General features: G+C 44.5%; 1 protein-coding gene across 3 annotated transcripts in view; it reads right to left on the bottom strand.

Annotated features, from left to right (window-relative positions):
- Positions 1 to 23,997, bottom strand: part of ranbp9 (RAN binding protein 9) — a 175,223-nt gene that overhangs the window by 25,328 nt on the left and 125,898 nt on the right. For all 3 annotated transcript variants that reach the window (XM_038797079.1, XM_038797078.1, XM_038797080.1), the window contains exons 6-9: positions 12,920 to 13,104; positions 11,546 to 11,658; positions 10,415 to 10,523; positions 8,967 to 9,154 (exon numbers count right to left, since the gene is read on the bottom strand). In XM_038797079.1, coding sequence (XP_038653007.1) covers positions 8,967 to 9,154; positions 10,415 to 10,523; positions 11,546 to 11,658; positions 12,920 to 13,104 — 595 coding nt within the window. The remainder of the gene's footprint in view (positions 1 to 8,966; positions 9,155 to 10,414; positions 10,524 to 11,545; positions 11,659 to 12,919; positions 13,105 to 23,997) is intronic.

Below are 23,997 nucleotides of genomic sequence, written 5' to 3'. Positions count from 1 at the left end.
TGTTTTCACAGAATTGTTACAGTGCAGAGGACAGCCATTTGGTCCACCGTGAGGCCACCAGCTTACCAAACGAGCATCGTCTGCACTGAGTGCTGAATTTGGGTGCATTTGAGTACTATAGTTAGAGTTTGGTGACTGAGGGATTAATTTTTATCTACAGTCTATTCTTTCTTTTATTTAGTTAATTAACTTAAAAGTTGCTGTTTGGGTTTAGAAGGTGGCGGGTTTTCAATCAGCTTTAAACAGAGGTTCTACTTGCAGCAGGAGCTTGTTAATTAGTTAATTGGATTAGGCCAGTTTTCAGAGGCTAGAGTCACAGTATAAAGGTGAGCCAGCTACAGTGCAGACTTTGTAAGCTGCTCCTTTCATTTCATTTCCTCAAAGAGCGAGAAGGGAGCCGGGAGTTTACAGAGTGCAGCTGACTGGAAACAGAGTCGGAAGGTGGAGTTCCAGTTGGTCCACAGGGCAGCTACATTCTGTAAGTTCAGAGGGGATGGAGGCTAGGGCAGTTGCATGCTCCTCCTGTAGGATGCGGGTGGTGAGGAATACGACTGGTGTCCCCGTTGACTATACCTGCGGGAAGTGCACCCAACTCCAGTTCCTCGGAGACAGTGTTAGGAAGCTGGATGAACATCGGATCATCCAGGAGGCAGAGGGGGTGATAGAGAAGAGTTGGAGGAAGGTAGCACCCCAAGATACAGGGCAAGAGTAGCTGGGTTATAGTCAGGGGAAGGAAAACGAATGGGCAGACAGTGCAGGGATCCCTTGTGGCCGTTCCCCTTAAAAACAAGTTTACCGCTTTGGATGCTATTGGAGGGGATGACCTACCGGGGGATGGCCCTAGCGGCCAGGTCTCTGGCACTGAGTCTGGCTTTGTGGCTCAGAAGGGAAAGGGGGAGAATAGAAAAACAATAGTGATAGGAAACTCAATAGTTAAGGGAATGGATAGGAGATTCTGTGGTCGCGAGCGGAAGGTATGTTGCCTTCTTGGTGCCAGGGCCAGGAATGTCTCAGATCGAGTCTACAGGATTCTTAAGGGGGAGGGGAGCAACGAGAAGTCGTGGTGCACATAGGCACCCATGGCATAGCTAAGAAAAGGGATGAGGATGTAAAAAGTGATTTTAGGGAGTTAAGTTGGAAGCAAAAGAGTAGGACAAGCAGAGTAGTGACCTCAGGATTGCTACCAGTGCCACATGCAAGTGAGACAAGGAACAGGGAGCGATTGCAGCAGAACACGTGGCTACAGGGCTGGTGCAGGAGGGAAGGCTTCAGATTTGTGGATCATTGGGATATCTTCTGGGGAAGATGGGACATGTACATGAAGGACGGATTGCACCTAAACTGGAGGGGCACCAATATCCAGGTTGGGAGGTTTGCTAGAGCTCTTTGGGAGGGTTTAAACTAGTTTGGCAGGGGGATGGGAACCAGAGCTATGGATCAGAGGATAGGGTAGCTGTTGAATAGGCAGAAATAGTATGCAGCAAGTCTGTGAGGAAGGATAGACAGTTGATAGGGCAAAGTTGCACTCAGTGGAATGGGTTAAAGTGTGTCTGTTTCAATGCATAGAGTGTAAGGAATAAGGGAGATGAACTTAGAGCATGGATCAGTACTTGGAACTACGATATTGTGGCCATTACGGAGACATGGATTTCACAGGGGCAGGAATGGTTGTTAGATGTTCCGGGGTTTAGATGTTTTCAGAAGAATAGGGCTGAGAGGTAAAAGTGGAGGGGGAGTGGCACTGTTAATTAGGGAGTGCACCACAGCTGCAGAAAAGGAGGTACTTGAGGCGGGTTTGTCGATATTGGACTTGGTGCTCGGCAACGAACCAGGCCAGGTGTCAGATGTCTCGGTGGGAGAGCATTTCGGTGACAGTGACCACAACTCCTTGACCTTTACCACAGTGATGGAGAAGGATAGGAACACACAGAGAACATTACAGCGCAGTACGGCCCTCGACGTTGCGCCGACCTGTGAAACTATCTGAAGCCGATCTGACCTACACTATTCCATTTTCATCCATATGTCTATCTAGTGACCACTTAAATGCCCTTAAAGTTGACGAGTCTACTACTGTTGCAGGCAGGACGTTCCACACCCCTACTACTCTGAGTAAAGAAGCTGCCTCTGACATCTGTCCTATATCTACCACCCCTCCCTCGTGTTGGTCATCCCCATCCGAGGAAAAAGACTCTCACTGTCCACCCTATCTAACCCTCTGACTATCTTATATGTCTCTATTAAGTCACCTCTCGGCCTTCTTCTCTCTAACGAAACCAACTTCAAGTCCCTGAGCCTTTCCTCGTAAGACCTTCCCTCCATACCAGGCAACATCCTAGTAAATCTCCTCTGAACCCTTTCCAAAGCTTCCACATCCTTCCTATAATGTGATGACCAGAACTGCACGCAGTACTCCAGGAGCGGCCGCACCAGAGTTATGTACAGCTACAGCATGACCTCGTGGCTCCGAAACTCAATCCCCCTACTGATAAAGGCTGGCACATCATATGCCTTAACAGCCCTATTAACCTGGGTGGCAACTTTCAGGGATTTATGTACCTGGATGCCGAGATCCCCCTGTTCATCTACACTACCAATAATCTTGCCATTAGCCCAGTACTCTGCATTCCTGTTACTCCTTCCAAAGTGAACCACCTCACACTTTTCCGCATTAAACTCCATCTGCCACCTCTCAGCCCAGCTTTGCAGCTTATCTATGTCCCTCTGTAACCCATAACATCCTTCAGCACTATCCACAACTCCACCTACCTTCGTGTCATCTGCAAATTTACTAACCCATCCTTCTACACCCTCTTCCAGGTCATTTATAAAAATGACAAACAGCAGTGGCCCCAAAACAGATCCTTGCGGTACACCACTAATAACTGAACTCCAGGATGAACATTTGCCATCAACCACCACCCTCTGTTTTCTTTCAGCTAGCCAATTACTGATCCAAACCGCTAAATCACCTTCAATCCCATACTTCCGTATTTTCTGCAATAGCCTGCCGTGGGGAACCTTATCAAACGCCTTACTGAAATCCATATACACCACATCCACATCTTTACCCTCATCCACCTGTTTGGTCACTTTCTCAAAAAACTCAATAAGGTTTGTGAGGCATGACCTACCCTTCACAAAACGTGTTGACTATCGCTAATCAACTTGTTCTTTTCAAGATGATTATAAACCCTATCTCTTATAACCTTTTCCAACATTTTACCCACAACCGAAGTAAGGCTCACAGGTCTATAATTACCAGGGTTGTCTCTACTCCCCTTCTTGAACAAGGGGACAACATTTGCTATCCTCCAGTCTTCCGGCACTATTCCTGTCGACAAAGACGACATAAAGATCAAGGACAAAGGCTCTGCAATCTCCTCCCTGGCTTCCCAGAGAATCCTAGGATAAATCCCATCTGGCACAGGGGACTTATCTATTTTTACACTTTCCAAAATTGCTAACACCTCCTCCTTGTGAACCTCAATTCCATCTAGCCTGGTCGACTGTATTCTCCTCGACAACATTGTCTTTCTCCAGTGTAAACACTGACTAAAAATATCCATTTAACACTTCCCCTATCTCCTCTGATTCCACACACAACTTTCCACTATTATCCTTGATTGGCCCTAATCTTATTCTAGTCATTCTTTTGTTCCTGATATACCTATAGAAAGCCTTAGGGTTTTCCTTGATCCTATCCGCCAACGACTTTTTGTGTCCTCTCCTCGCTCTTCTTAACTCTCCCTTTAAGTCCTTCCTGGCTAACTTGTAACTCTCAAGTGCCCTAACTGAGCCTTCATGTCTCATCCTAACATAAGCCTTCTTCTTCCTCTTGACAAGTGCTTCAACTTCCTTAATAAACCACGGTTCCCTTGCTCGACCACTTCCTCCCTGCCTGACAGGTACATACTTATCAAGGACACGCAGTAGCTGTTCCTTGAATAAGCTCTATATTTCGATTGTACCCATCCCCTGGAGTTTCCTTCCCCATCCTAAATCTTGCCGAATAGCATCATAATTGCTGTTCCCCCAGCTATAATTCTTGCCTTGTGGTATATACCTATCCCTGCCCATTGCTAAAGTAAACATAACCGAATTGTGATCACTGTCACCAAAGTGCTCACCTACATCGCCGGGTTCATTACCCAGTACCAAATCCAATGTGGCATCACCCCTTGTTGGCCTGTCTACATACTGTGTCAGAAAACCCTCCTGTGCACACGGCACAAAAACTGCCCATCTATAGTACTCAAACTATAGTATTTCCAGTCAATATTTGGAAAGTTAAAGTCCCCCATAACAACTACCCTGTTACTCTCACTCCTGTCGAGCATCATCTTTGCTATCCTTTCCTCTACATCTCTGGAACTATTCGGAGGTCTATAGACAACTCCCAACAGGGTGACCTCTCCTCTCCTGTTCCTAACCTCGGCCCATACTACCTCAGTAGATGAGTCCTCAAACGTCCTTTCTACCGCCGGAATACTTTCCTTGATTAACAATGCCTGCCACCCCCCCCCCCCCCAACCATCTTCTCATCTTCTCTGTTCTTACAGAAACATCTAAATCCTGGAACCTGATGTAGTGTGGTGACTAGAGGATTTTCACAGTAACTTCATTGCAGTGTTAATGTGAACCTACTTATGACACTAATAAAGATTATTATTATACTCTTAACTGAGAACTAGGGTGTCAGCTGTGGCTCAGTGGTAACTAATCTCCAAGAGAAAGGTTCAAGTCCCATGCGAGATTAGAGTACTAGATCCTTGGGCACTCGGCTAACATGCCAGTACAGTATGACGGGTGCACTGCATTCAGTGTTGTTGCTTTTTGGATGGGGATTAGACAAAGGGCCCATCTGTCCTCACAGATGAATGTTAAAAATGTCATGGAACCCATCTATTATGAGCAAGGAAGGTCTCCCTGGTGTTGGGGCCAATATTTACTTCTTGCAAAACAACTAAAAACAGATCAATTATTTGTGAGACCTTGCTGTGGAAAATTAAAAAGGTATTCACTAGTAGCAAAGTGCTTTGGAATGCCCCTGTGTTGTGAAAAGTGCAATATATTTGCAAATCTTTTCTGTTTCATAGAACAGAACAGTACAGCACAGAACAGGCCCTTCGGCCCTCGATGTTGTGCCGAGCAATGATCACCCTACTTAACCCACGTAACCGGTATACCCGTAACCCAACAATCCCCCCATTAACCTTATACTATGGGCAATTTAGCCTGGCCAATCCACCTAACCCGCACATCTTTGGACTGTGGGAGGAAACCGGAGCACCCGGAGGAAACCCACGCGCACACGGGGAGGACATGCAGACTCCGCACAGACAGTGACCCAGCCGGGAATCGAACCTGGGACCCTGGAGCTGTGAAGCATTGATGCTAACCACCATGCTACCGTGAGGCCCAATTGGGAACAATCAAGCGGAACACTTATAATTTTAAAATAGTTTTTAAAAAACTTGTGTCCATTAGATTACTGAATTTTTGAAATTTTAAACAAATGTGAAACAAATATTGGAGATGCTAGAATACAGCAAATCCCCATTTCACTTTGTCCCATTCTAAACAGTTCGACTTTCACATATATAATGGGGCCGGTATGAGCACCTAAGTGTTGGGATTTCTGTTTTAGCATAGTTTCATGCTGGGCCAATGTAGCACCGCCTGACCTGATTGGTGATATTATGGAGTGCCCTCTCCTCTTCACCGACCCTCCTGCTTGTCACAGGAGTTCGGAAGAGGGAAGAAACAAGCAGTAGGGGTGGAGAGCAAGGGAGAAAGAGTTGACATTTTTAAATATTTATTTTAAAAGTTATATAATTTACAAAGATAGGAATTTAGGAATGTATAGTGTTTCAACTTACAGGATACAATGTTTTTTCTGATGAGGAAGATCCAACAGAATGCAGTTACAGTTTTTACATTGGTTGTAATGGTTAAATCTGATTCACTTAACATTGATTCATTTAAAGTTGAATTTTTAGGAACACAACTACACCATTAAGCAAGATTTACTATATGTGGCATACAGATTGAGCAGTGTACTGAAACAAATATATTAGAAGCACTGTTTGTGTATATCTTGCAATAAAGAAAAAAACTTGCTTTCATATCAAAGATAGAACACTTGAAACTGCTTTAAAAGCAGTGAATTTGTTTGGAAATACAGTAAAAATTAGGCAAGAATGGGGCAGCACGGTAGCATGGTGGTTAGCATAAATGCTTCACAGCTCCAGGGTCCCAGGTTCAGTTCCCGGCTGGGTCACTGTCTGTGCGGAGTCTGCATGTCCTCCCCGTGTGTGCGTGGGTTTCCTCCGGGTGCTCCGGTTTCCTCCCACAGTCCAAAGATGTGCGGGTTAGGTAGATTGGCCATGCTAAGTTGCCCGTAGTGTCCTAAAAAGTAAGGTTAAGGGGGGTGGGGTTGTTGGGTTACGGGTATAGGGTGGATACGTGGGTTTGAGTAGGGTGATCAATGCTCGGCACAACATCGAGGGCCGAAGGGCCTGTTCTGTGCTGTACTGTTCTATGTAATGGCAGCTATTTTGAAAAATAACAATAACTGAATGACCAAGTAATCTATTTTTGATAGTGTTGGCCAGGGAAATATTAGCCGGGATACTGGATGAACCTTTTGCGCTTTTTGAAAAGTGCAAAGAAATCTTTTGCTTTCACAAATGGAAGTTGCTTGGGCCTCATTTTAACTTTTGAAAGACAGTATCTTCAACAACACAGCACTCTCTGCAGTGAACTGCAGGATTATGATAGAAGATACTGAGGGTGCTGTATTTCAGTAACCATCTATTAACCATAATGCCTTTAGTTTGATGAAATATTTGTACCCCCAAAGGAGAAAGGAAATCTTGACTGCTAAGCTTTGAGACCTTGCCTCTACTTATTGCCAAAGAGTTACATTATTGCCATCTGCAGGGAAATATATCTTTGCACTACATGGGAATTATGGCAAACAGAGGAAAAGCATGCAGAAATCTTCAGGTCCATAAAAGAATAAGCCATCTAGTCTGCATGTTGACACATCCACCACTTATGTTTCTTCCCGGATCTGCCAGTTGCTCGGAGAAAAAGGTTTATTTGCCAGGCACTAACTATCCCACCCTCTTGAAAATAACCTGGATTACACAGACCTTGATGTGAGCACGCCAGTCGGATTAATCTTGACCGTGCACTGAGGTTACATCAGTAAGATGTCCAATTGCTTCAGTAAGATTGTCTGCGCAGTGGAAGGGCCTCTGAACTGACTGGGGTTTGGAGGCATCAGTCCAATCAGTCTAGTATTTATATATAGCTAGGTCTAATGACTCAACCACACACAGACCAATGACTCACCAATACTGACTGGAATCACTGAACCCTTACAGCATTGTATTTAGAAAGGCAGTCTGAATTCACAGCACTTGCTGTGTTGGCCACAATGAACAGTAACATATTTGAACAAGCATTTTCTACTAAACTATCTTGAGTTTTTATGGATATCATGGATAAGGACCGTAAAACATCAGTTTCCATTGAATAATTAAAATTTGAATCTTTTTATTGGAGAGATATTACTGTTAAAAAGAGAAAAATCAGTGGAAGATGGACTCCAAAATTGGGTGGATTTGGAGAAATATCAGAGGCAAGTTGGGACACTTCTGTATTTTGATATTTCATGTCCTCTCTACATAGTCATAAGATTGCTGTCTGCAGACCACAGAGATGTTGTATGAAAGGGCTTGGGCAGTCTTCATCTAGTTGTACTGGGCAGTGGTCAGGATTACCTATTGACAATTTCACTGAAAGGTGGCAGGATTGCAGCCAAAGTAGGGCATGCTTTCCATGGTTCATCAGCAGAAATATTTCTGGAGTAGAGAAATTTCTCACATCTGACTGACTTGGATGTGTCAGAAACTGGTTGTAAAATTGAAAATTGCTTGAAATAAGCTTCAGCTTGATAGGAGGTAAATGTAAAATATAAAGCTACTTCAGAAAATTTGAACTCTTCAAATTGCATACCAAAATGTTCAGAGACATAGTAGGAGAACATGAGATTAGGACAAAGTGGCAAAGTTTGCATTGAGTTGGTTAGTCAGGACATTGTCAGTACATTAAGTAGGGCATGACCAATTCCTTTCATCATAATATGGTGTTAAAAAAGGGCATTTTCTCACTTCTTTCCCTATGCTACTGCTTGTTTGTGGAGACTTTTCTACTTTGATCTTTGGAGTCAGCTCAGAAAACACACTCGCTGAGAGGGTAACAGAATATTGCCGGCACTGTATCACAGTGGTTAGCACTACTACCTCACAGTACCAGAGACCCGGGTTCAATTCCGACCTTGGGTGACTGTCTGTGTGGAGTTTGCACTTTCTCGCTGTGTCTACGTGGGTTTCCTCCTCCCACAGTCCAAAGATGTGTAGGTTAGGTGGATTGGTCATGTTAAATTGCCCCTTGTGTTGAAAGGTTAGGTGGGTTACGAGATTGGGCAGAGGATTGGATCTGCGTAGGGTGCTCTTTCGGTGGATCAGTGCAGTCTCCATGGGTTGAATGGCCTCCTTCTGCACTGTAGGGATTCTATGAATCATGCTTAAAGAAAATCTGTCAAACAAGCAATGCTTTTCTCCAGTGCATGACATCCACCAACTCTTCAGCTTAAACCAATTTCCACTCGTGCAACTATTGTAATACATATAATTACATAGGGGGCGGGGGAGAACAAGTGAGAACGGGAGCCAGAGAGAGAGAGAGAGAGAGACACACACAGACAAACGAAGTGACAGATAGAAGTCATAATGATATTGCCATATTAATCTCACATTGCTTTCGTATTTGGTGTAAAAGTTGTTTAAGCAAAATTAAGCCTGGTCTACATTCCAATTGCTATTGAGGAAACATTGTACAATTTATTTTTGGAATAGCAAATGGTACAGGAAAAAAATGTTAACATTGCTTACCTGTAAAGTGACCATTCCCTTTGCATGCTGCTAGGATGTGGATATTGCTCCCATGATTGGGACTCATGCTAGGACTGTTAAAGGTTCTAGGGCTTCCTGGGTAGCTGTCTTGAGACTTTGGACTTCGACCTCCTAAACACCGCACTTCACTATCTGTCCCATTTACCATTTCTATAAACTGGCGGACTCTACGGTGAACACAAAATACATGTTTATCAAACTGCATTAATGGTACAGTAATATTTAACTTAAAATAATCCATCCCTATAATCATTATCTTGTGTTTCTGTTTTACCTGCCAATTGCTTCAGAAGTCAGTAACAAGGCAGATCATGGTATTTATTTTAATCCTAATCCTGCTAAATAAACAATATTACCACATGAATAGGTCCACTCTCATTCGTCAACATGTTACATTTAATTGTATAAAGCTCCAATCTATAGTTTGCCACAATGCTTAAAACAATAGCACTGCTCGAGTCAAGATCAGTTTGGCACCTGAAAGACACTATTTTTAGGGATGAAACGGAACATAACTTATATGAATTTCTAGCTTTAACATTGGTAACTATGAAAAGGTAGATCCTGGAGATTAACAGAGAAGTGCACGTCTGGCCACTATTTCAGCAGAGGCTGTCAAATTGGTGTTAAGAATTGGGGAAAATTAAGATTAAAAAACAAATGAAAACAGGGAGCAGACATCTGGTGAAATGATGAGATGCGAATTCGCCCATCAGTGGAAAACCAGTATTTTACTATGTGACTGGAGAAAACAATGGGGTGGCATCTTCAAAGTGGAACGGTAAGGAAATTAACACACACCTGCCAAAAACTGACTCCACAGGGTGAAGGGAAAGAAAAAGTATAACAGTAGGACACTAACTAATGGGGAAAAGGGAGAGACAGCTAACATGAGACTGCAACAGTTGCAGGTGTAATCTCTAAAAAGTAGCCATTTTCCGCCTTCGGTGACCCTGAATTTCCCAGATGTGGCCATCTTAACTGAGGTGTGGTAATTATTTTCTGGATTTAACTTAAAGAGTTACTTAATACTGTATTGAATGTTGTTTGGGCATTTCAAAGTTTGATAACTTAGGTTGTTGGGGGGGCCAAGTGATAGTTTAATGTAAAATTACATGTGTATAGTCATCAGTACAGCTAAGTGTTATCGTGTAATTTAGTCTTTCTTGTCATGTGTTATCACAAATAAATATTCTCTATTAATTGTTCATGCAACGACTGGACTGTTCCTCACTGGGTTGTACCTCACTCCTCACACTATACCTTAAGTAAAACATTCACCACTACAAACTGGTGTTCCAAGTTACCCTGGGTTTTGGGAGACCTTCGCATTTAACACCAGCATGGTTTGTAGAACATAAGTCATATGCAGAATGAAAATGTAATGCAAAAATGAGTCACATTGAATTGGTAGAAAAACTACCTACTTTAACATAAAAAGGAGGTTGGATTTTCTTTCAAGTAGACCTGGATATAGCTGCTGTGTTGTTTCAATAGCTTCTCCCATTCGTCCAGCTAGTACCAGTTTCTGAATTCCTAAAGAAGTAAAATATAAATTCACTGTGGCCACGTTCACTAAAAGCGGCATACCCAATAGATAAATTGTGGTTCTATAAATGTTTTAATTATAGCAAGTTAATGCCATGTCCTTAAGAGAGCCATTAAACTTCAATGGGATACTACTGGAACATCATTTCTCACCATGGTTTTCACAATTGCACAAATAAAGTGGAATGAATATATTTTCAGCCTCCTACGATTATCACTTTTTATGGTTGTGCAGCCTTACATTCAGAGATGTCACAAGACTTAAGATCACATGAAATACAATTACTAGTCTGCAAGATCATATTTTAGAAATTAAATTAGAAATACTTCAAACATTAACCTACAACTAAGGTGGTCTGCCAGTACACCATACATTTCACTAACACTAATCAACTGAAGTTTGAATATATATTTCTAAACTAACTCAGTAATGCATGGTTACCACCAGCATTGTACCTACAGGCTTACACAAAATATCTTCAGAATAACATTAGTTGTATACTATCACTCTAAATCATCCCCAAAGAATTAAATATTCCATGAGGCAACACAAGATAATCCATGCATTAAGGTAACTTGCTTCAACATAGTCTTTGACTGCATCCCAATTCACAGATAGCAATTTTAAATTGATTGGATATTTTCAGTGAATGGGCAGTAAACAGAACTAAATCCTCCTTTCCTCACGAGTATCTCCAACATTCACCCAAATTTAAAGTTTCATTGTGCATAACCTTTCACTTATCTAGGTAACGTTCATCCATAATTTCTGTGACTTTCTGTTTAACTGGTTGAGAGCTCTCTGAATACGAACATCTGTTGCACACTCACCACCAGCCACAAAGCTCGGAATTCTCTGTAAATGTTATTCTTGCACACCCCACCCTCATTATTTGGGCGCCCACGTGAAAGAAAAAGCCGAGTAAAATTCAAAAGGGAATATAATTTTTAAAAAAAACTATTTCAAACAAAGTCACCAAGCAGCAAAGTATTGTTACATTTAGACTCACTTTGTCTATTCTTAATGGATGCTAGTTCCTCCTGGAAAGCCTGTCCTGTGGACCTGGCAAAGGCTTCAGCCGTGGCACAATAACCATGATGCACTAAGTAAGATGAAACCATTCTAGAAATTGAATTTTTAAAAAAGTTACACAACAGTCCACGGTCAGCAGTATTTCACAATACAATGCAGCTTTTAAAAATTTGAGTATAAAGACAATTACACCAGGCAGTACATGTGCAATAACAGGAAACTCTTACCAAACTCAATGGAAACTATCTTGCGAGTGTGCACACACACCATGTTTTCCCCAATGATTTCAACATCCAGGTTACATGTTTTGCAGAGTTATGACATTTGTAAATATATATGCAGGAACAGCCCATGCATCACAAATATACATACATACACACAAACTCACATTGGACAGAAGACAGTAGATTGTTTGCAAAAATGCATTAAATTATCGTCATTTATTTACACCAAAAATGTATCTCTTTTCTGTTTGGTTACCAAGAGGACTCAGTTAAATCAGAAAATGTTATCAACTCAGACAACAAGAATGTGTAATTAAAAGGGTAGCAGTGAATTTTAGACATATACATGAGAGAAAGACCACATGGACACGATACGTTAAGAAAAATAAGTGGGTGCATATGTGAGAAACAGAGAAAAAGACTGCTCACATGGCAGAAATGGAACGTGTGGGCATGTAGAACATGGGGAGAAAAATTTACTGCTTTAAACAAAAGTAAATTGAACTGGAGAATTAACAGGTAACTAAGACCACCCTTTATTTAAACTTACATGCCAATCTCTGAGTCAGTGCAACAGCAAAGCATTTGAGCTATTCTTAGTGGAAATCAGGCTTTATAAACCTGGGGGGGAGGGGGGGGGGAGAGAGAGAGAGAGAGAGAAAACAAGAGAAAAAGAAAGATTCCTTTGGATAGGAGAGGAGGAGGGTTTCTCACAATTTCAAATTAAATGCCTGCCCCAGAAATATAGTTTTGTTATAATTTGAAAGGTGTGGGGCTAAATTTTACTTCCTATGGTCCATGACCAGGATAGTTAATGTATCTTAGTGGATCTGCATTAAGAGACTGCATTCAAACAGGGCAAGATTACAAGATTTTAAATTGCAGCGTTCAGCTGGATATTTTTTCAGTCTCTATGACCAGATTTATTGTAGCTAATAAAAAAAATTGAAACATGAGCATGTACTTTGTAGCATTTAACATAGAGAAATAAAAGTTGTATTTAATAGATGCAAGAAGAAATCCATCTATCGAAATCTAAATCAGAATTAAATCACAGGAAAGAAAACTCCTTTAAATATTCGTAAATGAAAAATGCTACTGTAGATAACAGACAATGCGTCACCTACTTTTGAATCATTGTCTGCCATTCCCCTTCTCGATCTCCTACAGGGAATCTTTCAATCTGGGTCTGAATTTTAGATCTCCATTCTCGCATGTAGTCTTCTATATCAAAAACAAATGGATGCTGTCCAAAATTAGCATCTATCACCTCCCCTGGTGTCTGTAGTCCAACTGTGGGGTATAAATTTGGCTGAACAAGAGAAAAAAAATAATCACTTTGCAAGTTTTAAATTCTTCAAACAGTCCAGCATTTTCCTATTTGACAACAATCTTACATTATGGGCAGTTTTGCAGCTGAAAATGACTTAAAAATATTATTACTGTGAAGATTTATCCTGATGAAGTAAACTTGCAAACTTCTGCTTCCTCATTAGAAGCTAAGCTATATTTCCTCCTGCTATCCCACCCACTACATTTTGACACTATTCAAAGGATAATATAGCACAATTTTAAATTCACAAACAATGAACATATCTATAGAATAAAACTGGTCGGTGTAAAAATGTAAATAGTTTTGGGGAGGGATCACTTCAATCAATAAAGATTTTGTTCTTTTATTCCTTGAGATGTGGGTATTGCTAGCAAGGCCAGCATTTGTTGTCCATCTGTAAGCCCTTGAATTGAGTGACTTACTAGGCCATATAGAGGGCCGTTCAAAGTCAACCAAATTGCTGTGGGCATGTAGGCGAGTGCAGATAAGGAAAGCAGATTTCCCTCCCTAAAGGACATTGGTGAGCCAGATGGATCTTTGCAACAAGTGATGATAGATTCATGGTCACTAGTACTAAGACTAGCTTTCAATTCATGTGAATGTAAATTCCAGAAAATGCCATGGACCCATGTCCTCCAGGGCATTAGACTGGGCTTCTGGATTATTAGTGCAGTGATGTTACCACTATGCCATTGTCCCACGTTCGCCCCCGCTTCTGCCGTTCCTCCCGTCCTCCATCTCCAGTTTCCTCGTTCCCCGCTCCTGGAGATGTCATGTATGTTTTGGCATCCGGTGCGTTCCTCCGGCTCCCGCTTCCCTGCTTCCCTGCCCCCCCCCCCCCCCCCCCCCCCTCCACGGTTCGCCTCCCTCTCCCCAGGTTTAGATTCCCCACCCTATCTCAATCCCCAGGTCCTCCTCCCATTTCTTTCTTGTTGCATCCAGTACGGTGTCGGCCCTTTCTACCAGTCGGTCATACATGTCGCTACAGTTCCCTTTATCTAGGATGCTTGCGTCCAGTAGGTCTTCCAGTAGTGTCTGTCATGGCGGTTGTGGGTACGTCCTTGTCTCCTTTCGTAAGAGGTTTTTGAGCTGCAGATACCGTAACTCAATCCCCCTGGCTAGCCGAAATTTCTTTGTCAGTTCGTCCAGTGTTGCGATCCTGTCGTCCGTGTATAGGTCCCTGACTGTCAGTGTCCCCCCCGTCCTGCCTCCACCTTTTGAAGGTGGCGTCAGTCAGTGCTGGTGTGAACCTATGGTTGTTGCAGATGGGAGCCTTGTCCGACATTTTGGTCAGGCCAAATTGCTGCCGCAGTTGGTTCCAGGATTGGAGGGTGGCTGTCACCACTGGGCTGCTGGTGTGTTTTTTGGGTGGGAATGGGAGTGCTGCCGTGGCGAGGGCCCGGAGGGAGGTCCCCACGCAGGAGGCCTCCTCCGCGCGCAGCCACTCGGCCTCTGGCTCCTGGATCCATCCCCTTACTCGCTCGGCTGTTGCCGCCCAGTGGTAGAATTGTAGGTTTGGGAGGGCTAACCCCCCCCTCCGGATTTTGTTTTTTGTAGGACCTTCTTTGGGACCCTAGCATTTTTACCCCCCCATACGAACGCCATGATTAGTTTGTCCAGCGCTTTGAAAAAGGCCTTGGGGATGTAGATCGGGATGGATCTAAACAGGAAAAGGAACCTGGGCAGTACGTTCATTTTGATCATCTGGACTCTCCCCGCGAGGGAGAGTGGGAGTGTGTTCCATCTTTGCAGGTCCTTTTTTACTTCCTCCGTCAGACTGGTGAGGTTCCATTTGTGGATCCCTTTCCAGTCATGGGCTATTTGGATCGCCAGGTAGCGGAATTTGTGTCGGGCTTGTTTGAACGGCAGCCCCTTTAGTTCTGCCCCCCTCCCCCACCTTGCAGGTGTACTGGGAAGATATCGCTTTTGCTCATATTGAGTTTGTAGCCCGAGAAGGCTCCAAACTCTTTCAGGAGCGCAATTATTCCGTTCATGCTGCTCTGTGGGTCCGAGATGAAGAGGAGCAGGTCATCTGCATAGAGTGAGACTCTGTGCTCTCTGCCTCCCCTTCGGATCCCCCTCAAATTTTTTGCTGCCGTGAGCGCGATTGCTAGCGGTTCGATTGCTAGTGCGAACAGCAGCGGGGACAGTGGGCATCCTTGTCTGGTGCATCTTGGTAAGTCTCCACTACACCCTTTCCAGTGCTAATACATCCCTCCTATAAACTGGATTCCAGAACTGCACACAATACTCTAGCTGTGGCCTAACCAAAGTTTTATACAGTTTCAACAGAACCTACATGCCCGTATCCATGTTTCATCCCACAAGTCCCGAAAGACATGTTGTTACGTGAACTGGAACTGTGCAGCTGGAAGTATTGGGAGTTGGTATTGTTGGTCCGTACGCTCGCCATGGAAGCGTTGTACAGGAACTTTACCCAAGCAGTGAACCCTGCTCCAAGCCCGAACCGCTCCAGTACCTCTATGAGGTATTTCCATTCGACTCTGTCGAAGGCCTTTTCTGCGTCCAGGGAGACGATCACCTCATGTGTTCTTTCCACGGAGGGGGTCATTATCACGTTCAGCAGGCGCCTGATGTTCGAGGTAAGCTGTCTACCTTTGACGAAGCCCGTCTGGTCCTCTGTGACCACCTCAGGTACGCAGTCTTCTCGCCTTTTGGCTAGGATTTTGGCCAGTATTTTGGCGTCTGCGTTCAGCAGTGCGATGGGTCTGTCTGACCCACATTCCGATGGGTCTTTGATTTCTTAGGTATCAGCGAGATTGAGGCCTGTGCTAACGTGGGTGGCAGTGTGGCCCTAGCTAGCGAGTCTGTGAACATCTCCCACAGGTGCGGGGCCAGCGCTGTCGCGAATTTTTTGTAGTAGTCCGCCGGGAATCCGTCCGGTCCCGGCGCCTTCCCCGTCTGCATGGAGCTAATGCTGTCCATGATCTCTCCCAGTGCTAGTGGTGCTTCCAGGTCCCGTTTTCTGCCCTCTCCCACGACTGGTATGTCCAGTCCATCAAGGAACCGGTTCATCCCAGCCTTCCCCGTTGGGGGCTCTGAGGTGTACAGCTCTTGGTAGAAGGCCTTGAAGGTTTTGTTAATCCTCTCTGGTTCTGTTTCCAACGTGCCTCTTGTACCCCTGATTTGCGCAATTTCTCTGGTGGCTGCCTGCTTTCTCAGCTGGTGTGCCAACAGGCGGCTGGCTTTGTCTCTGTGTTCGTACAGGGTACCGGGCGCCTAGCGGAGTTGGTGCACTGCTTTCCACAAGTAGGCTTACATGAGCACTGCAATAAAGTTACTGTGAAAATCCCTAAGTCGCCACATTCCGGCACCTGTTCGGGTACACAGGGAGGATTCTGAATGTCCAGTTCACGTAACAGCATGTCTTTCGGGACTTGTGGGATGAAACATGGATACGGGCATGTAGGTTCTGTTGAAACTGTATAAAACTTTGGTTAGGCCACAGCTAGAGTATTGTGTGCAGTTCTGGAATCTAGTTTATAGGAGGGATGTATTAGCACTGGAAAGGGTGTAGAGGAGACTTACCAAGATGTTGCCTGGAATGGAGAGTTTTAATTATGAAAAGAGATTGGATAGACTGGTTGTTTTTCTTGGAACAAGTGAAACGGAGGTGGGACATGATGGAGATGTACATGGATTTTTAGTAAGGCATTTGATAAGGTTCCCCATGGTAGGCTTATGCAGAAAGTAAGGAGGCATGGGATAGTGGGAAATCTGGCCAGTTGGATAACGAACTGGCTAACCAATAGAAGTCAAAGAGTGGTGGTGGATGGAAAATATTCAGCCTGGAGCCCCGTTACCAGTGGCAAACCGCAGGGATCAGTTCTGGGTCCTCTGCTGTTTGTGATTTTAATTAATGACTTGGACGAGGGAGTTGAAGGGTGGGTCAGTAAATTTGCAGACGATACAAAGATTGGTGGAGTTGTGAATAGTGAGGAGGGCTGTTGTCGGCTGCAAAGAGACATAGATAGGATGCAGAGCTGGGCTGAGAAGTGGCAGATGGAGTTTTGAAAGTTGCCATTTTGAAAGAGCTGTGAAGAAGGCCTATGGTTTGCTAGCGTTCATTAGCAGAGCGATTGAATTTAAGAGCCATGAGGTGATGATGCAGCTAGACAAAACCTTGGTACGGCCACATTTGGAGTACTGTGTGCAGTTCTGGTCCCTCATTTTAGAAAGGATGTGGAAGCTTTGGAAAAGGTGCAAAGGAGATTTACCAGGATGTTGCCAGGAATGGAGAGTAGGTCTTACGAGGAAAGGTTGAGGGTGTTCGGCCTTTTCTCATTAGAACAGAGAAGGATGAGGGGCGACTTGATAGAGGTTTATAAGATGATCAGGGGAATAGATAGAGTAGACAGTCAGAGACTTTTTCCCCGGATGGAACAAACCATTACAAGGGGACATAAGTTTAAGGTAAATGGTGGAAGATATAGGGGGGGGGGGGGGGATATCAGAGGTAGGTTCTTTACCCAAAGAGTAATGGGGACATGGAATGCACTGCCTGTCGAAGTAGTTGAGTCGGAAACATTAGGTACCTTCAAGCGGCTATTGGATAGGTACAGGGATTACAGTAGAATGATGGGGTGTAGATTAATTTGTTCTTAATCTAGGACAAACGTTCATCACAACATCGTGGGCCGAAGGACCTGTTCTGTGCTGTATTTTTCTATGTTCTATGAAACCGGAGCACCCGGAGGAAACCCACGCAGACACAGGGAGAACGTGCAGACTCCGCACAGTGACCCAAGCCGGGAATCAAACCTGGGTCCCTGGGCGCTGTGAAGCAACAATGCTAACCACTGTGCTACCACAAAATTGGACTTTAAAAGCAGACAAGCTGGCAGACATGATAATGGTCCACATGACATGATCTCAATTCCAGTATTTGAAAGGACAACCCAAACTTGCAAGTTGAAGGAATTGGAAACATAAATAGAAGGAAGATCAGAAATAGAAGCAAGGGACTTCCGGTGGCGGCGATGTTCGAGTGAGCCGCACATTCGGCGGGCTCTCACTCCAGCGGGGCTTTAGGGGCTGATTCCCCGCGATAGCGGGACCACGGAGCGGTAGGAAGGCGGCCGTGAAAGTGCTGAAGAGCAGGCTGCGGTACATGGAACTGCGGGAGTCCAGGAAGCAGAGGAAAAGAGAGAGAAAGGGACAAAGGCAAGGAGCCGAGAAAGCTGACCTGGGACCGAAGATGGCGGACACACGGACCTCGGACTCAGCAATCCAGCAGGCGCTGGAGAATATGCTCCAGGTAATGAAAACCAGTTTTGAGTCGTTAAAGCGGGACAACTTGGACCCACTTCAGAAGGCAGTGGATCAGCTGAATCAGAGGCTAGATGCTCAAGATGTTAAAGTTAAGGAGCTGGGAGAGGTGGTGGAGGAGCAGGCGGATGCGCAGACAGTCACGGTGCTAGAAGTTGACGGGCTGAAGGAGCGGCAAAGAAGACTGTTGGACAGAGTGGAGGAGTTGGAGAATAGAGCCCGCAGGAACAATCCGAGGATGGTTGGCCTCCCGGAGGGGGCTGGAGGTGGCAGAATAGGCCAACAAGAACTTAACGTCAGGCCCCTGTAACCAAATCAGTGAGGAGTTTAATCGCATATCATGTGCAAGTAAATAATAATAGCCTTTATTTTTGAGTCATCGGTTAGCTGAGGTCTGTATAAAAGACAGACAGACAGCGCACACAGGAAGCGAGCACTTTTCCAGGAGACTCATCCGGAGTGAGACTTATCCAGAGTGGGGGATTGAAACTTGGTAATTTGGTGCAGTGAGGTAATTCGGTGCAGTGTGTGAGGAGGTGCTTTTTAACCCTGGTAAGTGACTGGTAAGTAGTCTCTCTTTTTCTTTTCATTGTCTAATTTATTTATTTTTATTTTGAAATTCTAGTTGTTTAAGTTTACCTAGGGTTTAAGACATGGCAGGAGATCCCAGACCTGTGTCATGCTCCTCTTGTGCGATGTGGGAGCTCAGGGACACGTCCACTGTCCCTGGCTCCTTCATGTGCAAGAAGTGTGTTCAGTTGCAGCTCTTGTTAGACCGCTTGACGGCTCTGGAGCTGCGGATGGACTCACTTTTGAGCATCCGCGATGCTGAGGAGGTCGTGGATAGCACGTTTAGCGAGTTGGTCACACCGCAGGTGAAGGTTACTGAGGGAGATAGAAAATGGGTGACCAAAAGAAAGAGCAAGAGTAGGAAGGCACTGCAGGTGTCCCCTGCGGTCATCTCCCTGCAAAACAGATATACCGCTTTGGATACTGTTGAGGGAGATGGCTCACCAGGGGAAGGCAGCAGCAGCCAGGTTCATGGCACCGTGGCTGGCTCTGCTGCACAGCAGGGCAGGAAGAAAAATGGCAGGGCTATAGTGATAGGGGACTCAATCGTAAGGGGAATAGACAGGCGGTTCTGCGGACGCAATCGAGACTCCAGGATGGTATGTTGCCTCCCTGGTGCAAGGGTCAAGGATGTCTCGGAGCGTCTGCAGGACATTCTGGGGAGGGGAGGGTGAACAGCCAGCTGTCGTGGTGCACATAGGCACCAACGATATAGGTAAAAAACGGGATGAGGTCCTACAAGCGGAATTCAGGGAGTTAGGAGTTAAACTAAAAAGTAGGACCTCAAAGGTAGTAATCTCAGGATTGCTACCAGTGCCACGAGCTAGTCAGAGTAGGAATGTCAGGATAGATAGGATGAATGCGTGGCTCGAGAGATGGTGCAAGAGGGAGGGATTCAAATTCCTGGGGCATTGGGACCGGTTCTGGGGGAGGTGGGACCAGTTCAAACCGGACGGTCTGCACTTGGGCAGGACTGGAACCGATGTCCTAGGGGGGGTGTTTTCTAGAGCTGTTGGGGAGGGTTTAAACTAATGTGGCAGGGGGATGGGAACCGATGCAGGAAGTTGGAAGGTAGTAAAACAGGGACAGAAACAAAAGGAAGCAAGGGGAAAAGTGCAAGGCAGAGAAGACATAGTCAGAAATCTAAAAGGGCGACAGTACAAGGTACAGTGACTGAGGGGAGCACAGTGAATAGGCCCAGTAATAACAAAAGGAATAAAACTGGAGATGTTAAGATTCAAAACAGAGGTAAAAAAACCAACACAAGTGTACTTTACCTGAATGCTCGTAGTATTCGGAATAAAGTAAATGAGTTGATGGCACAAATCATCGTAAATGACTATGATTTAGTGGCCATTACTGAAACATGGTTAAAGGATGGTCACGACTGGGAGTTAAATATCCGAGGATATCAAACTATTCGGTAGGACAGAGTGGATGTTAAGGGAGGTGGTGTTGCTCTGTTATTTAAGGATGACATCCGGGCAATAGTAAGGGATGACATCGGTGCTATGGAGGATAAGGTTGAATCCATTTGGGTGGAAATCAGGAATAGTAAGGCGAAAAAGTCACTGATAGGAGTAGTCTATCGGCCACCAAATAGTAACGATGTGGTGGGGCAGGCAATAAACAAAGAAATAACTGATGCATGTAGAAATGGTACAGCAGTTATCATGGGGGATTTTAATCTACATGTCGATTGGTTTAACCAGGTCGGTCAAGGCAACCGTGAGGAGGAGTTTATAGAATGTATCCGCGATAGTTTCCTAGAACAGTATGTAATAGAACCTACAAGGGAACAAGCGGTCCTAGATCTTGTCCTGTGTAATGAGACAGGATTGATTCATGATCTCATAGTTAGGGATCCTCTCGGAAGGAGCGATCACAATATGGTGGAATTTAAAATACAGATGGAGGGTGAGAAAGTAAAATCAAATACTAGTGTTTTGTGTTTAAACAAAGGCGATTACAAGGGGATGAGAGAAGAACGCTACGGTAGACTGGGAGCTAAGACTTTATGGTGGAACAGTGGAGAACCTTCCAAGCGATTTTTCACAGTGCTCAGCAAAGGTTTATACCAACAAAAAGGAAGGACGGAAGAAAGAGGGAAAATCGACCGTGGATATCTAAGGAAATAAGGGAGAGTATCAAATTGAAGGAAAAAGCATATAAATTGGCAAAGATTGCTGGGAGATTAGAGGACTGGGAAATCTTTAGGGGGCAACAGAAAGCTACTAAAAAGCTATAAAGAAGAGTAAGATAGAGTATGAGAGTAAACTTGCTCAGAATATAAAAACAGACAGTAAAAGTTTTAACAAATATATAAGACAAAAAAGAATGGCTACGGTAAATATTGGTCCTTTAGAGGATGAGAAGGGAGTTTTTAAGGGAAATGGCTGAGGAACTGAACAGGTTTTTTGGGTCGGTCTTCACAGTGGAAGACGCAAATAACATGCCAGCGACTGATAGAAATTAGGCTATGACAGGTGAGGACCTTGAGAGGATTGTTATCACTAAGGAGGGAGTGATGGGCAAGCTAATGGAGCTAAAGGTAGACAAGTCTCCTGGCCCTGATGGAATGCATCCCAGAGTGCTAAAAGAGATGGCTAGGGAAATTGCAGATGCACGAGTGATAATTTACCGAAATTCACTAGACTCTGGGGTGGTCCCGGTGGATTGGAAATTAGCAAACGTGACGCCACTGTTTAAAAAAGGAGGTAGGCAGAAAGCAGGAAATTATAGGCCAGTGAGCTTAACTTCGGTAATAGGGAAGATGCTGGAATCTATCATCAAGGAAGAAATTGCGAGACATCTGGATAGAAATTGTCCCATTGGGCAGACGCAGCATGGGTTCGTAAAAGGCAGGTCATGCCTAACTAATTTAGTGGAATTTTTTGAGGACATTACCAGTGCAGTAGATAACGGGGAGCCGATGGATGTGGTATATCTGGATTTCCAGAAAGCCGTTGACAAGGTGCCACACAAAAGGTTGCTGCATAAGATAAAGATGCATGGCATTAAGGGTAAAGTAGTAGCATGGATAGAGGATTGGTTAATTAATAGAAAGCAAAGAGTTGGGATAAATGGGTGTTTCTCTGGTTGGCAATCAGTAGCTAGTGGTGTCGCTCAGGGATCCCTGTTGGGCCCACAATTGTTCACAATTTACATAGATGATTTGGAGTTGGAGACCAAGGGCAATGTGTCCAAGTTTGCAGATGACACTAAGATGAGTGGTAAAGCGAAAAGTGCAGAGGATACTGGAAGTCTGCAGAGGGATTTGGATAGGTTAAGTGAATGGGCTAGGGTCTGGCAGATGGAATACAATGTTGACAAATGTGAGGTTATCCATTTTGGTAGGAATAACAGCAAACGGGATTATTATTTAAACGATAAAATATTAAAGCATGCCGCTGTTCAGAGAGACTTGGGTGTGCTAGTGCATGAGTCACAGAAGGTTGGTTTACAAGTGCAACAGGTGATTAAGAAGGGAAATGGAATTTTGTCCTTCATTGCTAGAGGGATGGAGTTTAAGACTAGGGAGGTTATGTTGCAATTGTATAAGGTGTTAGTGCGGCCACACCTGGAGTATTGTGTTCAGTTTTGGTCTCCTTACTTGAGAAAGGACGTACTGGCGCTGGAGGGTGTGCAGAGGAGATTCACTAGGTTAATCCCAGAGCTGAAGGGGTTGGATTATGAGGAGAGGTTGAGTAGACTGGGACTGTACTCGTTGGAATTTAGAAGGATGAGGGGGGATCTTATAGAAACATTTAAAATTATGAAGGGAATAGATAGGATAGATGCGGGCAGTTGTTTCCACTGGCGGGTGACAGCAGAACTAGGGGGCATAGCCTCAAAATAAGGGGAAGTAGATTTAGGACTGAGTTTAGGAGGAACTTCTTCACCCAAAGGGTTGTGAATCTATGGAATTCCTTGCCCAGTGAAGCAGTTGAGGCTCCTTCATTACATGTTTTTAAGGTAAAGATAGATAGTTTTTTGAAGAATAAAGGGATTAAGGGTTATGGTGTTCGGGCCGGAAAGTGGAGCTGAGTCCACAAAAGATCAGCCATGATCTAATTGAATGGCGGAGCAGGCTCGAGGGGCCACATGGCCTACTCCTGCTCCTAGTTCTTATGTTCTTATTAGTGTCACAAGTAGGCTTACATGACACTGCAATGAAGTTGCGGTGAAAATCCCCTAGTTGTCACACTCCGCCGCCTGTTCATGTACAGAGGGAGAATTCAGAATGTCCAATTCACCTAACAGGGAAGAGTGGGAGCAGGAGCGGAGGTGATGTGGACCAGGAGGGCTGCCGGGAAGGTAAGCGTTTTGTTTAAATTACTTACCTGTTGACGCCAGCGGCCTTTTCTTTGCAGGGAGGAGCGGGAGCAGGAGCGGAGCACTTACTGAATTTGAATTACTTAATCTACTGGGTGTGACTGCCTCCTGAAGCAAAACGTAGACCAGGAGGGCTGCCGGGTAGGTAAGTGGTCCTATATATTTGGGCGGCGGCTAAACCAGAGACACTACACGTGTAGTGTATCCCACCCGCCCTCCTCCTCTAACCAATTTGATACGGTAAAGTTGTTTTTTTAAAAAAACTCTTATTTGGTATAAGTTTATTATTGAGTATTATCGTAGTTGAATTAAGCTTTTATTTAGCAGAGAAGTACTAAAAATTATGTAACATATATTTGTAAACGTTAATTAATAAGTAGAGATGGCTGGACAGGTGATGAGTTGTAGCTGTATGATGTGGGAGCTGGCTGATCCCATTGTGAACGGCAGTGACCACATCTGCAGCAAGTGTTGGTTGCTGGAAGAACTCCGGATCAAAATTGATGATCTGGAGTCTGAGCTTCAAACTCTGCGGCACATCCGGGAGGGGGAGAGTTACCTGGACGTTTTGCTTCAGGAGGCAGTCACACCCAGTAGATTAAGTAATTCAAATTCAGTAAGTGCTCAGGAAAAACAGGGTGTGATTGTAAGTGAGGCAGGTAGGGGGATTCGGAGTTC

Source organism: Scyliorhinus canicula, chromosome 5 (assembly GCF_902713615.1).
Source record: "Scyliorhinus canicula chromosome 5, sScyCan1.1, whole genome shotgun sequence".
In the NCBI taxonomy this organism is placed as follows: Eukaryota; Metazoa; Chordata; class Chondrichthyes; order Carcharhiniformes; family Scyliorhinidae; genus Scyliorhinus; species Scyliorhinus canicula.
Note: the sequence above shows the minus strand (reverse complement) of the source record. Positions and strands in the feature narration are given on the sequence as shown.